Source organism: Chamaea fasciata, unplaced genomic scaffold, assembly GCF_029207755.1.
Source record: "Chamaea fasciata isolate MVZ Bird 193981 ecotype frontalis unplaced genomic scaffold, bChaFas1.0.hap1 SCAF_1, whole genome shotgun sequence".
Taxonomy (NCBI): Eukaryota; Metazoa; Chordata; class Aves; order Passeriformes; family Sylviidae; genus Chamaea; species Chamaea fasciata.
This window is the reverse complement of record NW_027094086.1, coordinates 85,721,059-85,738,526: the sequence shown is the minus strand read 5'-3', so window position 1 is coordinate 85,738,526 and position 17,468 is coordinate 85,721,059. Positions and strand designations below refer to the sequence as shown.

The 17,468-nt window shown below is 38.6% G+C and overlaps 1 protein-coding gene across 2 annotated transcripts in view; it reads left to right on the top strand.

Annotated features, from left to right (window-relative positions):
- Window positions 1-17,468, top strand: part of LYRM4 (LYR motif containing 4) — an 86,260-nt gene that overhangs the window by 1,811 nt on the left and 66,981 nt on the right. Inside the window, exons 1-2 of one of the 2 annotated variants that reach the window (XM_066187641.1) lie at window positions 1,241-1,345; window positions 8,765-8,795. The exons of the other annotated variant lie outside the window; for it this stretch is intronic. Of the exons in view, the coding sequence (XP_066043738.1) occupies window positions 1,273-1,345; window positions 8,765-8,795 (104 nt within the window). The 5' untranslated portion in view covers window positions 1,241-1,272. Of the gene's footprint in view, window positions 1-1,240; window positions 1,346-8,764; window positions 8,796-17,468 lie in introns of those variants that run through there. 2 annotated transcript variants of the gene reach the window in all.

The following is a 17,468-nucleotide window of genomic DNA, read 5'->3' as shown; positions in this document are numbered from 1 at the left end:
GCAAGTTCCGCCTTTCCTTAAAGGAGAGATCTCCGTCCTTAGATTGTATAAAAAATCATGAACGGTCTTAAACCTTGTGGTGTATACACATTTGTGAGCACGAAAAGCCAGAGCAGTTTCCAGCAAGAAATGATCAGCCGCTGTTAGATTTAGAGGTCTGCTATGACCACAACAACAGCTCTCCTCGGTGTTTACACCGCACCCATAGGTAAAAGGGACACCCCTTTGGCTTCCTGCGTGCCAAGATAAGCAGCCCTGCCGTGTCCTCAGGGCAGCTGTAATGTGATACGGCAGTGCTCGGCAGTTTACCCAAGGACTTTGTGTAAAGAACAAACTTACAGCAAAGTAGAAGGTATTACGGCTTAATATTATTGATTCATGACTTCAGCTAGAGAGTATCAGAATACTTTATTGCTGCAAATTGCATATTTCTAAGAGTATGTCTGTAGTATGATCAGCTAGTTATTGTCTCTTTATTTGCTTACTGTGCTTTCTCCTGGTTTGGTTACTCTGGTTTAATTTAGCAGGCAGCTAAATACCACACAAATGCTCGCTTCCTCCCCCCTCCCCAGTAGGAATGGGGGGGGGGGGGGAAGGTAAAATTTGTGGGTTGAGATGAAGACTTTTTAATAGAACAGAAAAGGAATGGATAATAATAAATAATAATAATCGGAATGTACAAAGCTAGTGATGCACAGTACAGTTGCTGCCAACTGATGCCCAGCCAGTTCCTGAGCAGCAGCCTCCAGCTGCCTTTCTCCCTGGTGTATATACTGAGCATGACACCACATGCTGTGGAATATCCCTTTGGCCAGTTTGGATCATCCCGGCTGTACTTCCTGCTAGCTTCCTGTGCCCCCCAGCCTACTTGCTGGTGGGTTGGTGTGAGAAGCTAAAAACTTCTTGACTTAGTGTAAACCCTGCTTGCCAAGAGCTGAGAGATCAGCATGTTACCAACATCACTCTCATCCTAAATCCAAAACGTAGCACTGTACCAGCTACTAGGAAGAAAATTAACTTTTTTATTTGACTTTCCTGACAAAACCAGGACTCGTGTACATATAGATTGTGATGAAAAATTCAACTTTTTTGTTTTATGTCTCTCTGAGTAAATTTATTCTGTATGTCGTCTCGTACCCCCAGATTTTTTTCTGCCACCCAATAGAACTTGTGTGGTAACTGGGAAGAATATCGTTCATGTCTTGAAGTAACTGAGGTCCCCACTGGCAGCCTTCAGAATAACACAGGAGCATCTCCAGTGTCCTGAAGTAAATGTCACAGAGTGTTTGGACACCCAGAAGTGTAGACCAGGTTTTAACAGCAGGGAGAGGGAATTTAGTAGACTGTAAGTAATTTTATGTCTACCCTTCTGCCCTATTACCCAAGCAGACAGTCTGAGCATGGGAGAATGATTTGTTCTGGAGGAAAATCAATATGCAGAGAGGCAAGATGTTAGGTTTTGAGTCAAAAAGGTGGCTTTTAACAAGTGTACTATTTGCTTCTGCTTGGTTGACAAAAAGTAGAATCTCTGATGGTTTATAATATGTTGGATTATAGTCTCTACTAAATGGATTTAAGGGATATTTCTAAATATCATTAGTGGTTTAAGTAACAGCATGTTGTTAGTGGTTTGAGTACAGAAAACAAAAGAATTAATAAACTTGTGAAGGCCATTAAAATACATCTGCTTGCAAATGAAGATAATCAAAACTTAAAAATTTCTTTCTTGTTTAATGTGACTGAAGTTCAGTGGTCTTAACACATGGGAATCTAGTGGAAGGGAATTCTCTCCAAGACAGTGCAGGATGGGAGCAGGTCTCCCCTGTGGAAATTTGTCATCTCCATTTTTGACAGTTTTCATAATAGGTTTAGCCAAAGAGCACCATGGCTGACCTCACCTTGTTGCATGCAGGCCTCTTTCAAGTATGACATTGACCTGGAAGAGCTCCATAGAGTCTAGCTAACCAACTTACTATGATTTTCAGATCCCTAGCCTTCCTGGCCCTGTAAAGATACTAACAATGGGTAGTAAGTTCCGGGTAACGTCATATGACATGCTTCCAGCTCATCTGCTTTCTATTTCTTTAATTTCTTGTAGTTATGAGCAATGTCAGAAGCTTTGAGCCTCTCTGGTGGATTTTTTCTGCAAATAATTTTTTTAATTTTTTTAAGGTCTTTCTTGATTTATTGCTAATTTATTTCAGTTATCCATTATGTTCTCCTTTAACTAGTGGAAGTTGTATTTTTATTTTCAGATACTTTTTTTTCTTGTCTCTCTAAATTGCATTTTAATGGAATTTAATTTTTCTTTTAGAATGTGCAATACTATTTGACTAATAAGGCTACCAGAATATAGAAGAATCAGGGAAGAAAATTTGTCAAAACAGGTTTTGCATTGGAAACAAGTTAATTGAATGCATGCAATTTCATCTGAGAAATTTCCTTCAAGATTTTAAAACTAGTAAATCTGATTTTTGCAAATGACTACTAACATAGGAACAAAACTGAGCAAAATAATTTGCACTGGCTTTTTCAGTGCCAGTTGCTTTTCTTACTTTGACTGTCTCAGTTGTTGATCTGACTTTAGGGGGTCATGGAACATAGAATCATAAAACAGTCTCAAGATTGCTGCCCCTTTTTTCTTGTGGGGACTTCAATTTACCAAATGTCTGCTGGGAATATAATACCACAGAGAGGAAGGAGTCTAGGAGGTTCCTGGAATGTGTAGAAGATAAATTCCTAATGCAGCTGGTGAGGGAACCAAATAGGGAAGGCACCACACTGGACCTGTTGTTTGCTGAGACAAAGGGACTGTTGTGTGATGAAAGATTGGAGGATACCTTGGGTACAGCAATCCTGAAATGGCAGAGTTATCAATTCTCACAGCAGTAAGGAGAGGGATGAGCAGAACTGCCACCTTGGACTTCCAAGGGCAGATTTGGGCCTGTTCAGGAGACCTCTTGAGGGAGTCACTTGGGAGATAGTCCTGGAGGACAGTGGTGTCCAGGAAGGCTGGACATTCTTCAAGGCACAGGAGCAGGCTGTCCCCACGTGCTGGAAGATGAGTCAGCAGGGAAGAAAACCAGCCTGGCTGAACAGAGAGCTTTGGAGGGAACTCAGGAGGAAAAAAAAAAGAAGAAGAAGAAAAAAGCAAAAAAGAGTTTACAGAGTTCTTGACCTGTAGAGGAAGGGGCAGACTACACCAGAGAAGTCTTCATGGATGTCATGAAGTCATGCAGAGAGAAAATGACAAGAGCCAAACCCCAGCTGGAATTTTATCTGGCTACTGCCATAAAAGAAAATAAAAAGTGTTTCTATAGATATATCAGCGACAAAAGAAAGGCTAAGGGGAATCTCCATGCTTTGTTGTTTGCAGAAGTAAACATAGTCACAGATAATAAGGGAAAGGCCGAGTTACTTACTGCCTTGTCTCTGCCCTTTGCCTCGTCTTAATAGTGAGACTTCTCTGGATACCCAGTTCCAGAACAGAAAGTTCTCTGAACCCAGTTCCTTTCCTGAGAGCACCTGGATTTTTGTACAAGTATAGGTTGAATTGACCTGTACTTACATGATGACCTATTCTTCAAAGGGACTGAGGACTTCAAATAAAGCTGTTAAGATTCTGCTCACAGCTCTTATGAGAATATAACTCATACCAAGTAATTTTTTTTTTTAAAAGCCACTCTTTTATAGAAATTAGTTTCTTTCTTTTACTCCCGGCATACCTTATTTGGTCACTTCAATGGAAAAATCTTACTTGGCTTTTAGTCCCTGGTGTGTAGAATCCTGTCAGTGTTTCTTTTTGCACGTTCATCACTTAGGTATTCTAACAGCTGTGTTAAAAATTTACTTGTGACGATTATCCAAGCTGAATAAGCCGTCTTCTCACGGGATATCTTAATGAAGTTTGTGATTGACAAGGTCTGCCAGCAGATTGTTTATGTTTCTGTGTGTAAGGGAGGAAAAAAAGTCTAAATCGCAATTAAACAAAAAAAAAGGTTCGAGACAGTAATGAGAAAAGAGAGGCATAATTTTCTGACTGAAATGGTTGTTTGTAGCTGAGATAAGAAATGCAGGAAAAAAATAAAATTGTCGGTTCTGTCCAGCAGAGATGTCTTACTTCTTTGTAGGTGTACAGTGACAGAATTGCAGTTTACAGTATCTGTTTTTCCTCAGCTGTGTAAAAAAGGCAGATAATTTATTTTTTCTTCTCTGTATGTAATTGCTGAGTGTATTCTGAGTGATAATAAACTTTAGGATTTTTTGAGTTAATTTCCCATTTACCAGTATAAAGTATAAAAAAGTCAGGGCTGCAAACAGCTGTGATATTCCAGAGTCCAGGGTGGTTTCGATCATACACTGGTGCAGACACTTACTTTGGCCTGGAGCTGCATGACCCAGAGTCCCAGGCAAACAGGCACTGCACCTTTTCAGATCATTTTGTGAAGCAGTCACACAGAGTTGTGGTTGGCCTTACTAATACCTCATTTTGAGGGGAGTTAAATTTTGGCTATTATTTTAGTGACCACATACCATTTTGCCATTATATTATTTTGAGCTCTTTTTATATATATATTTCCTTATTCTGTCAGAATCATGTACGCTTGAATAGAGATGTCAGTATTTTTATAGCATTTTAAGATTATAAGAGTATTTTAATGGAAATATATGCAGTTTTTGGCAAAATCTAGAGGTATAAGAACGTGGGTTTGGATTGGGGTGTGGCATATTGAAGGATTTCCATTTGACTTCAGTATTGTATATATATATATATAAAATATTTTGGGAAGACAACCAAAGCACTCTATTTCAAAAATGTCAAAACATAGCCATTAGTTACTTTCAGAACACATTTCTCTGAAATTTGAAAATGAATGGAAACAGTTTTATCAAATACTTTGATTTCTTAATGGTGACATTACCCAACTGAAAATCATTGCATCAAAATTCTGTTGATCTTGTTCTTTAGGAGTTGTTATCTTTGTCTTAAAGGTTCAGCAGTGATTGTCATTTTCCAAATACATTCACTTTACCCTTGTAAAGTTATATTCTTCCTAAACAATGATATCTGCGCATCAGGTCTGATGTAATTTTCTTGGTTTCCTTTTTTTTTTTTTTTTTTTTTTTTTTTTTGTGCAGAGGAGAATTTTGAATGGTAGTAACTTGGAGGGAGAGTTTGGGGTGCATACAGAGTTCTGGAAAAAATTGAAATTTAATATTTGGAAGACAAATGGATGGGGGCTTCCTCAAAAGACTGATCTAGTGTTTTAGTTATTTTATTTTAGTAAAGGCACCCAAAATGAATAAATCTGCTATGGCTGTTTGTTATTCCTTGTATAGCACAGAAGAACAGGGACATATTTCTTTTTACATAAGATTTAATTACCAGTAGCGTTTGTTTGAGAACTAAAGAGAGTAATAGAAAAAATATTGCCTCTGGCAGTGGCTCATCCCCATACACATATGCTTATGATTTCTGGTAAATGAAAAGCACTTTGAAATGTAGCTGTTGTATTAAAATGCTGTCCCAGCTAACCTCCTCCTTTCCTTGCTCTTGGATGTAGCTTTAACACTTAGTTCCTCTGTCTTCATCTCTATGCTGCCCATGATGAAAAGATGCTGACCTCCTAACATCCAGATGATTTAAGATACAGTAGACACAGGCTATTATAATTTCAAGTGTTCTTTAGAAGATCAGCATTCTGGATTAAAAAAAGATCAAAGTAATTTTAAAAAGAAAAAAGGAAACTGCAGTGAACGAGGCAATGTTTAGAATCACTTGCTGCAGTAATGGATAGCAAGGATGCTCTCTGAGTCCAGTAAAGCTCTTCCCATGTGTTTTTGGGTTCACTGACCAACAAAGTACAGCCCTAGATTATACATAGTTTTCTGCTTTTCAAAAAAAAAGTGGGGATCAAAGGAGACTTTCTTGGTTGCTTCTTTGAGTTTATGAATACTTGAGCCAGCTGTTTCAAGACTGTTTTGCGCAGAACTCAGTACAACAGTGTCCTTAGTGAGAAATATTCTTGGGGATTCTTATTGATACAGTTTTTTCTCAAGAATGAAGATGCCACAAATCATCCAGACAGTATTCTTGCTAGGGTGGCATTATCGACTATGGCCTTTTTCCCTTACAAATTTTTCTATGTTCTATTCTAGTCTATTCTAGTCCAGTCTATTCTATTCCTTTTTCCTGCTCTCCATATAAAGTTCTAACATTCTTCTCAGGGTACAATGCAACTGAACATTTAATATGATAAAAGAATTCAGTTGAGTTCAGATACTTTCTTCCTGAACAGAATGTGTCTGAAATAAAATCCTGAAGATATTCTTCAGGAAAATTTGTAGGTGCTGTGCTGAGAATGGTATTCAGAGACTCAGGACTTAGGACTACACTTTCTTCAGCATCATGTTTGTTACACAGTCTTGGGAAAAGCTGTTGCTTAGATACGTTTTTTGGGGTTTTTAAAATTTTTTAAAATAAATAGCAATTGGTTAAATCTCATTATAGTTTCTAAAGAAGCCTATGCGCAGAGTAAATATTATGTGCATGTATGCGTGTATGAATGTATTGGTATCAAGAAGTCTGGAATTCACTTCTGCTCAATCCTAGTAACCCTTTTGCAAAATCCCTGTTTAATGCAAGTTGTGAATCCACTGTGGAGACTAGAGAGTGCATGATAGGTGTGTCAGTCTTATTAGAAAATAATGTCCATCAACAGATCTTGACACTCCTTCTGAGTCTGCTTGTCCGGCATATCCTGGTCTGGAGCCATGAAATCGTTAGCTTGTTTCTAAATCATTAGCTTGTTTAAAAGTAGTATTGTCTTATTTTTACTGCCAGAGAAAGTGTGTGTCTGAAAAAAAAGGTTAAAATATTTCCCTGAGATTATAATTCATTCTAGTATGTTGTTAGTAATCACTAATCCTTTATGGTATTGAAGCTTTTATAATTAAACTTCTGTGACTTTAGGTGCCTATGAAAACAAGTCATTGTATCCTGAGAGTTCAGTCTTACAGAGTTGTCTCCATCTCTGTCTTGCACAGGGTGTGATTTCTGCTAACTAGGATTTGCTTGCAAGATACACATGGTATTGTTGCTTGGCTAGTGTGTATTTACAGTCATTATATGTTTTCCCAACAAACATACAGATTATGACAATACTCAGCTGCAGTCTCACACAGAGGCAAACATCCATTTATTGTTTGCCTAAGCAGGAGGGAGAAATGTGTGTGCAATTTTCCACAGAGCCTTGGTGTTGGAGAAAATTGGTTTATCATGTGAGGGTTACACATTGTGTGAATGTTAAATTTCTGCAGACTGTGTTAGAATAGCAAGGAAAGAGCCAAATGTAGCCGGGGTGGGTGTTGGGGGTGTGGTTCAGAGCAGTCATTTATTTGCGTTGTTAGTCACAGTTAAAAAAGGGGGAACTAAAAGTGTGAAGGGCCAGATACAAAGCATCACATTTCATAAAGTTTTTGATTGAACCACTAATAGAATTCTTTGTGGAACAATAATTCATTCATCCTTTCATAAAATATATTCAGTGTTTTTAGTTATAACGTCAGACTGCCTCCTTCTCAGGAAAATGTTTTAAAGTCAATACAGCTCAAATAAAATGCATTAGACAGTCCTTGAAGCTTATAGCTGGAATTATACTGACAATGTCAAATTGAACTGTATTGTGTTGCCATGAAACTGACCTGCTGCTAAGTTTCAGAAAATTTGACTCATCTAAAATATCATAGCATTTTTCTAGTACAATAAGCTGGCAAATAGGTTTTCAAATTAATGGTCTTCGTATGTAAGCTACTTTTGAAGGGAGGAACATTGATTGATTGATTGATCTAAGTAGTTTTATCACTGGCCAAAATAAATTAGATGTCTCACTCACGGTTTTTTCCCTGATTTGACTAATTTACAGTATGAAAATAAATGTTCAAGTGTTTTGTTTACACAACAATAATAAGCAATGCATGTCATGTAGAACGCTAAATAGGTTTCTTGATTTCCAGAGCTATTGAGCACATTTTTTACTAAATTTAATTTGTTATTTTCAGTTCATAATTTATACCCAAATTTGCTGCCCATTACTCGCAGATTTTGCATGGAAATATGAATATTTATCAAACTGCTGGTGGCACTCTCACAGTCACTTCCAAAAGCAAAGGTAATATGGGATGAATATAGTCCTATAAGTTACAGCAATACAGGGTTGGACAAAAAAGTGTACTGTACATATATCTGTACAAAACTCCTTGTTCTGTGAACTAGTGGCAATGCTTACTAACCTGCATGGACTTTGAGGCTTGGTTCTGGGCTTTTGTTTCCCAGCAATTTGTTGAAAGCCTTGAAGGAGAAATTCTCTATCAGTGCAAGTTATTGCTGCCATTAGCTGAGGACCTTTTGCTTCGGCAACTTGTATTGGTAATTTGTTCCTAGATTGGAAAGTTTTTCTGCTACTCTGGGGAGGGGAAGATCGTGTCTCATGTGAAAGGGAAGGTAGTCTGCCCTGGTCATAAAATGCTATGCTGAAAACCTTATGATAAGTTGGTCACTCCTAATACCTCTTTCCCTCTCCTAATATCTCCTGCAGTAACCTTAGCCAGTACTTGTGTGAGTTACTGAGTTTTAAGCCAGATGTTAATTCCACATTTAGAGTAAATGTTATCTGGGAAGAAATTCCTGCAGCCAGCAGCGATGTGCTTATGGGAGGAAAGGGAGCTGGTGTTTACTGTATGTTTTCTATTTCCTTGCTTGCAGACAGAGGACAGAAAGTGCTACCATCACTCACGTGAGTGACTGTTATTCTGTAACTTTTAATTAGCTATTAAGTATCATCTCGGGGTTTTTGTAGCCCATTTTTGGCTTGAAATGCAGAATCTTTTTTGATATATAAATCTACCAATCTGAACCTAGCCCTACTAAATGGAATGCATAGAGACAGAGAAATATAATATGGTAATCTTTTTTCATTTATACTGTAATACTCTTAGAGTGTTAAGAGGTTGACTGGAAGACTTTTTTAAAAATCACTGACCTTAGCGTAGCTTCACCTCTAAATTTTAATGTCTATATTTAATGTACTTGCACTTGCCTAGATTAAAAGGTGTTTGTCAATGCTTCTCTTCTTTAAAAAGGAAAATTGACTGCTCTCTTTGTCTTCCTGAATACGTCTGATCTCCTTTTCTGTTACAATAGTTAAACTGTTTAAGTGCACAGAAGATCTGTCAGCAGGTTTATTGAATGACTTCTGTTCACTGGACTGGAATACCTAGAGTTTTAAATTTAATCTCATTTTTCTGTCTGATATCAAAGTATGTCTTGTCAGATCAAAGTATTGCATTGTATGCTGGAATCTACAGTTTGGAGAGTAGAAGTGTATGCAGCACGGTTTTAGAGGTGGAGCTCATACATAGCCCAAAAGAAACATTTTGACTAGTAGCTGCTCTTTGCTTCATGTTTGGCAGATAGATAATCTATTTGATATATATTTTTAGAGTAACTGTAGAAAAAATAGTAGGAAAAAGCATGTAACCCTTTTTTTTTTTCCCTTTCATTGATATGAAGTAGCTTTGAAGAATGTTGTGTTACTTCGCTTAGGTTTTAGCATTGCTTCCATTCCTGTTTTACTTCTGGACTTTAGAGAAATACATAGGATCTATAGATCCTGAGAAGCTGAATTTACTTTACTGGAGCTGGCAGAGGTCTCAGGTATGCCTTAGCTGGTCACCATCATGCCCCAAAGATAAAGAGCTGTGGACGTATTGTTCCATAACTTGCCTGAAAAGGGTCTGGCTTTTTTAAGCGCTTGCTTTTGCTGGTAGCACCTGGGAGGTGAGACCTGTGGAGTGTGGAAAGTCAGGGTGGGCAGCTGTGGCACGTTGTGCCTGGTGCACAGGGCTACTGCGTTATTTGTGTGGATGAAGATCAGCTGTGCCTACTTGAAAGCGTCAAATTTGCCTCACTGCATGGTGCATCAGTTATTCAGCTTTACCAAGCGAAATATTTTTTCCTTCAATTCTTGCCTCTGTTCATCATGGATCCTCCTGCTCTTTCTTCATGTAAGAAGCTGTCTCTGATTTCCTCTGGGGGATGAAGTGACACCCAGAGTTTGTGTCCTTTGGATTTCTGGGCTACTGTTTGACTCAGGATGGGGATTTTAGCCTCTTCTTCTTTAGTCCTGATGTAATCATCTCTAAAGTCTATGAAGACTTCCATATCCTATAACTAATTAAATAGAAAGAATACAGAAGGAAATATCTAGTTCACTTGACTTTCTCTGCCTTAAGTAGTGTTCATAGTGTACAAAATAACCCCCATTTCTGTTTTTCTGAGCCTTTGGTAATAATTAGAATAGTCTGGATCTGAGCTTCCTGAAACATTACATGCATTCTCAAAAGGCATATATTTACAATCCCAAGTGTCTGAAAATAATATTCAGCACTCTGTTGTATGCACAAAGTAGAATGCTGATTTTATTACAAATTCCAAATTGATTTTTTTAGGCTCTATATTTGATTAATAGGCTTTGCATGTATTAGAATTTTATGTGCTTCTAAGTAATTTCAAATATCCATCGTTGTCAAAACTGATATTGTAAATTTGCTAAACTAAACATGCAGTGCTTTGCTATAAATGAGGGAAGGTCATTGAGCCAAATGTTGGTAGGAAGTCCAGTAGGGGATGTTTGTCATTACTGGCTGAGTTATAAAGAACAAAGATTTTTTGGATAAGCTGTAAAGCTGATAGAAATGGAGGCGAGAATAAATTTTGGATAATAACTTCAATATTCTAAATCCTGTAACTTCTAGTATGTTGTATATAAACAGAGCATGTGGTCTGTTACTTCATGTGAGTTGTTTAATAAATTGTATTTGTGTTATATTGTTGCCTTTGTCATGAGATAACTGGACCCTATCTAATTTCAATGCAATTTCTTCCATTTGGACCTATGATATTTGCATCCTTCTGTCACAGAAATCTCAAGTTTACTTGAGCAAAAATCAAGGCAAAAACAACTGTCTTTATTGCTAGAATCCAAGGATCACTTTTGCAAAATAAAACTTTGTTAGGAGTCTGTTCAGTATCCTGAAAATTATTAGTCTGTCAAAATGGCCAACAAAACTTCACCTCAGATGACCTTCAGAGAACTGTTTCTCTAAGTCTTTTGTAAGTCAAAATATCTCATTTATTTTAAAACTGTATACTATTAACATATTTCTGATACTTGATCCCTTTTCTCTTCTAAGGAACTGGCATAATTTCCATATTAAAATAATAATATGTGTTCTGTAACTAGATATTTACTATATCTTTACTTTCAGAAATAATGCTGTGCTTCAGAAATGTCCTATCGAAATCTTATCATCATCCAGACCAACCATACTGCAGTCCAAGAAGTTAGAATATCCCAAGACTTTATGTCCTGCTGCTTAATTAAAATAACCTTAGCAACTATTGCTTCATCAAAGGCAATAATTTTCCACTGTCAAGTGTGAAATGCTTGCATCCAGAAAGGCTGATTAGCACCCAGTGCTTCCCTAAATGAAATCACCAAGAGGTGCAATATGTTTAGCCCTCTTCAGGGTACCCAAGTCACAGAATCACAGTCTGGAGAGTTGGCATGGACCCACAAGGATCATTGAGACGAACTCCTGGCCCTGCAAAGGACTACCCCCAGGACTCACACCACGTGCCAGTGAGCATTGTCCAAACACTTCTTGAACTCTATCAGGCTTGGTGCTGTGACCACTTCCCTGGGAAGCCTGTTCCAGTGCCCAACCATCCTCTAGGGAAAAAACATTTTTCTAATCCAACCAAATCTCCCCTAAAAACTCTAGACCATTCCCTCGGGTCCTGTCACTGGTCACCACAGAGAAGAGATCAGTGCCTGCCCCTCCTCTTCCCCTCACAAGGAAGTTGTAATGGCAGTGAGGTCTCCCCTCAGTCTCCTCCAGGCTGAACAAGACAAAGTGACCTCAGGCACTCCTCATACGGCTTCCCCTCAAGCCCCTTCACCATCTTCCTTGGCCTCCTCTGGATGCTCTAATAGCTTAATATCTTTCTCATCTTGTGGTGACTAAAACTGCACACAGTATTCAAGGTGAGGCTATACCATGCTACCATTTTCTAGCCATGCTGAAAAGAGAAATGTTGGCTACAGCATTGGACTAAAACTAATCTTTCCAGAAAAATATTGTAGTGGCTATACACAGCAGGCCAGGCCTCTTTTATGAACTGTTCAGAAACTGCAACACAGCAAATGGAGTGGTATATATCTGTCTCAAAAGGAAGAAGAGGGAAATCAGCCTTGTCAGGTTTTGAAATTGTCATTTCAAGGCATTCCCTGCCTGGTAATTGGACTGCTGAGCTACCCTGGTGTCCTGGTTGTAGAGCAGTTGGCAGGGGCTTGGCAGTGAAAACTCAGCAGAGAGCTATTATTCATTTCAGGCCATCAGGACACTTTTCATCTGTAGCAAATTCAGGTTATAGTTCCTGCAGCACATCATTGCCTGGTGCCTCGTTAACTGTACAACTTGTGCAGTTGGGTCATTCACTCATATCCCTCTTTTTTAGCTTCTTCTGTGATATAACATTGAAATTGCAACTCCAATTAAGATTAAAAGGATGCTTTCATTTGGACGTCTTTACTTTTTTCTCTTAACCCTGACCTCCTGAAAAGCACTCCCTTCTGCAGAGATTCCTTACACTTAGAATTAAGCCAATAACTGTTTTTATTTTAGAAATATAGCAAGAAAAATATGTGTTTCAATGAATTGCAAAAATAATCATAGTTAAGTATGACTAGTACCAATAGTATTCTGGGAAGAAGGAAGTAATAAGGAACAGAGTTGTGTGCCCTGGCAACAAGGAAGGCCAGGAGCATCCTGAGATGTATTAAGTGTTGCTCAGCCAGCAGATTGATGGGAGGGAGATCACATCTGAAGTTCAGCATGCAGTCTTGTCCTCCTCAGCTCCCCATCAGGAAAGGCACAGACAACCTGTAGGCAGCTCAGCAGGAGCTACCAAGGGGGCTGGAGCACTTGTTCTGTGAGCAAAGGCTGAGGGAGCTGGCTCAGCCTGGAGAAGAAACAAGAAGAAACAACATTGAGGGAACCTGAAAGCAGCCGGTACCTCAAAGTATCCAGAGGAGCCTGATAGGAGAAAAAATGATGGAAGAGAAGAGAGGCTTTTCAGACTGGCTTTAAGGAAAAGCTTTTTCCCCAAAAGGGCAGCCAAACAATTGAGCGTGTTTTCTGAGCAAGGTGGTCTGGTCAACATCCTGTTTTTCAGGACTTGACTGGACAAAGCTGTGAATAATCTGATCTGATGTTATCATTGACCTTCCTTTCCGGCAGGAGGTGGGACTAGAGACCTCCTAGACATGTTTCCAATATGAATGATTCTGTGATCCTGTTGATCACAGGTGGTCATCCATGCTCTCTGGTTTGAAATGGGTACAGACGCAAACCGATGGAAAGCTATAGTCAGAAAAAAGAAGTTCTCCTTTTCTAAAAACATCCACGAGTCTTTCTCTCTAAAAATCTGTGGAGGCTTTTTTGGGTTTAAATTGAAAAAGAAGTTTTTATTAGGCATTTTGAGATCTGGGATGCAAAATAGCAGAATTTGCTTTAGAAACAAGCTACAAATCCTTGTATCTGATCATACAGCATGTGTTATATGCACTGGGTTACAGTCACCCTCTCTCAAATATGTTTTCTAATGTTCATCAGTCTTCATTCCTTTTCTCTGTTCTTTTGGGTTAATCCTCTCTCATAAGTTATCTCTAGTGCTGTTCTAGACATATTTCTTAGCAATTGCATTGGAATTCATGTTTTGTATGTTAGCAGAGAAACCAAGTAGTGGCTGGTAGGTTTCTTTCTGAGGGCTTTTTGGGAAGACTGTCTAGTGACTGTGCTTTGTTAGAAAATTCAAGGAAATACTACTGAGTTTACCAGCAGTCTAATCTTTCTTTTTCTTTACTCTTCTTCCCTCCTTTCCCGGCGTCCAGCCACCACCCTGACTCCCCCAAATAAATCCTGGTTGCAAGAATAGGCTTTGCTTTAGAAAACAGGCAGATGTAGTTGTTCTTGTGCTGTAACTGAAGGTGGCAGTGCTCAAAGTGTGTCTAATGATGGAGTTTGAGGAACAACTTGTTGAAAAAATGTTGTGTCCACACCCCTCTGTTGGTCTTGCATTTAATTAGACCAATCACAGTTACTTCCCTGTGAGGTACTTACCTCTTGGTCTCAAATACACATCTGTTGTCAAGTTGGGGGGTTTTTTAGTATTAGATGGTAATTACATGCAGCTTTTGCTTCAGCTTATTGGTGTCTTTTAATGAGACCTTTGTAGAGGAAAAAATATTATAAGTACATACATATACATATATATGGAAATATAGATATGTACACATGTATACATCTAAATAAACCTTCTCTCAGAAGTAATTCTGTACATGAATACATCTTCACTAATGCTAATAGAACTTTACTGTGAGCTAAAATTACTGTTCTGCAGAGGCTTTTTGTTATAAAAACTTTCCCTTTTTAAATGATGCATAATTCTGAAAATCTGGTTGGGCAAATCTCACCCAGTTCACATTTTGCTAGTAATAGTGCGAAATTCTGAAAATTCATCCTGTTGTTACCGTTAGTTAATAGATGTTAGTTAGAAGGCAGCAGTGGTAAGAAAATATAGTTTAGTAAAAGCAAACTGACCTTTTACAAAAAGGGTCCCTCACTTGATGTAATGCTACTCTATTGTAAATGAGTATCTCACTTTTACAAATGGTGTCTTTTAATAAAAGCATTATATACTTCATTCCAGAGCTGTTAACCCCAGTGGGCTTCCTTGAGCTTGGCTACTGCTACTTGCCTTAATTTATTAAGTACAAGTCAAGGAAAAATGCATTTTACTCTAGTCCTTTCCCAAAAGTCTTGAATATGAATATGCTAACCTGGTGACCCCTTTCCTTGCGATCTGTTTTGCTTGCACAAATTGTGTACCACAACTGTCCTATCTTCATGTGTGTGCTCAATGGCCAACAACTTGTAATAGCCATTGTGTTCTGCAGTGTGGTGCTTGTGACTATGATATGACCGATTAATATGTTGCATTTGTTGACAGGCACAAAGGCAAGACGTCAACATGTTTGTAGAGATGTCTTGGAAAGTTGACTTAAACCTTTAGCATGTTGTGATACTGGGGAATGCAAAGTGGTGCTGAGAAAAACATTGCTTGGCCAGGTTTACTTTGAAAGCTCGGAACTCTGTACTTAAGCAAGTATGCTTTTGTGATGTTGTTTCAGCTTCTTTTCATTTAGCAGAGCACAAAGATTTTATTTTTTTGGTCAGGCATGACATAAGTAAACATTTTGAAATAAAATATATAAGTCCCCAGGCAGTTACTACTTCCTGAAGTACCTGGACTGTGATTTCATTTTTCATTAATAGTTGTTGTTTCAGACTTTGCTTCTTGTAGACTTCATTTTTATGAGGACACATTAGGCGTTTGATTGTGCTTCAGGGAAGAAAAGAGAGGAACTCTTTGAAGGTAGAGTATTGGGCTGGAGACTGCTTTCTCTTTGGTTTTTACTACTGTTTGGCAGCACTGTAGTCTCATAACATTAACAGACAGTGCCCATTGCCTGAGAGTCTGTGGTAATGTTTTCGCCCTGGCCTTGCTCTCATGTTAACCCCCAACCACTCGTGCTTTCTGCTGATGTGCATCTGTTGCCTCGTGCAGCCCTCCACCTGCGGTGGCTTTGGTCTGAAGCCATCGCACCGAGTCTACTGCCCATCGAGGGCATTCCTTTGATTTAATTGGGAATTAATTGTGTGACAGATGCACCTAAGTAGAGATCACAAGAGGTCTTATGAGTGTACATATGTATGAGAGCGCTGACTGAATGTGTTCAACTGTACACTCTTGCTTGGGTCCTTCTGTCACTAGGTCGCTGGAGAAGTCTGCAGAAGATAAAATCAAAGCTGTTCTCTATTCAAATTTCAGTGCACTTGGATGATAAAAGCAAAATACCTTATTGTGTCTTTCAGCCATTTTTCAATATCTGTTTTCAAAGAACAGGTGGGAAGAATAATGAATTGTGAAATGTAGAAGTGTAGTTTAAGACTTAATTTAAATTGTTTCCTAATAAATACTACTGCATTAGGAACTAGGCTTTTCCCACAGGTCTATAGGAGGTCTTTGAGTGCGCTGTATCCAAAACTGCTTTCCTATTCTGTTTCTCTGAAGAGTTAGCTTGGTACCTTCTCTCTGGAAGGTCCCCTTTGTTTCTGTGACTTGGCCTTTCTAATGGGATCAACTGCAAACTCTGTCCATCAAAATCAGTACTGCTGTATTCACTCCTCCTCAGTGATGTTGCTCATCCAGTTCCATGGAGAGCTGGTGAAACTCACTGATCCGCAGAATAAGCCCAAAACAACAAAAATGAAGTTAACTCTTACAATAAGTTGATCTGTCAACTTCCCAAGTTGGACTGGCTCAGCTGAGGCCAAATATCAGACTGACTGTGCTGGTCTAAAGGAAGCAGAGGGAGGGTTTGTGCCTGCCAGGGTGGCAAAATTGCAGTAGCTTCTCTTCACGTTGGCTTCAACTTGTTGCAGTTCCTTTGTGCCCTTTTGGGTAAATAATCATCCATAAGGTACAGCCATCACTTCAGTTGCCAGTCTTCTTTTCAGCTCTCACACTGTCTGCAGATAGTGCTTCTTTTAGGATAATGTAAAGTTTTACGAAGACAGCCATGCATTCACTGCCACTGGCATTTCTAGATGTGCCTTCAAATGTCACAGGTTTGAGTTTGGTGTGTTATGCTCATTGAACTTAAAATACACTCCACTGGAGTGGCTGATGAGCAGACCAGTCTGTTCATCAGCCAGAAGATCTCTGGAGCAATGCTCTATAAAGAAAACCCCAACAGATACATGTCTGAATGAACAGGTTATTCTCATACGTGTGTGTCTTTACTCTGTGTTGCTTACACACGCTACTGTACTTTCAGAAGGGCTTAGTTTTTCATAGACTTGAAGCAATATTGCATTTCTTGTGGTAGTTCTAGGTTTTAATGCATTCTCATTTCAGAAACTGTTGAAACATGGAGAGTGTCGAGTGCTGAATTGACACTGCTCACAACTGTTGATGCATATAGAAAGCTGTTGTTTAAAAGAAAAAAACACACGCACATACAAAAAAAAAAAAGCCTTCCAGTTTGTTTATATCTTGACTTAACACTTTCTACATAATTTTAGAGAATTTGAATGTTGGTAAAATATTTCCCTGGCAGCTCTCAATGGGGAGGAAAGGATATTCTGCAGACATTATAGTATTGGGTTTGTGTTTTGAATTGAGTTCATCCTTATTTTAAGTGATACATTGAATCTCAGTGTAACTTTGGTAAAGTGTCCTGCCAGGCTATAGGGCTAGTCTTTGAAGTGTGTTTAGAGAT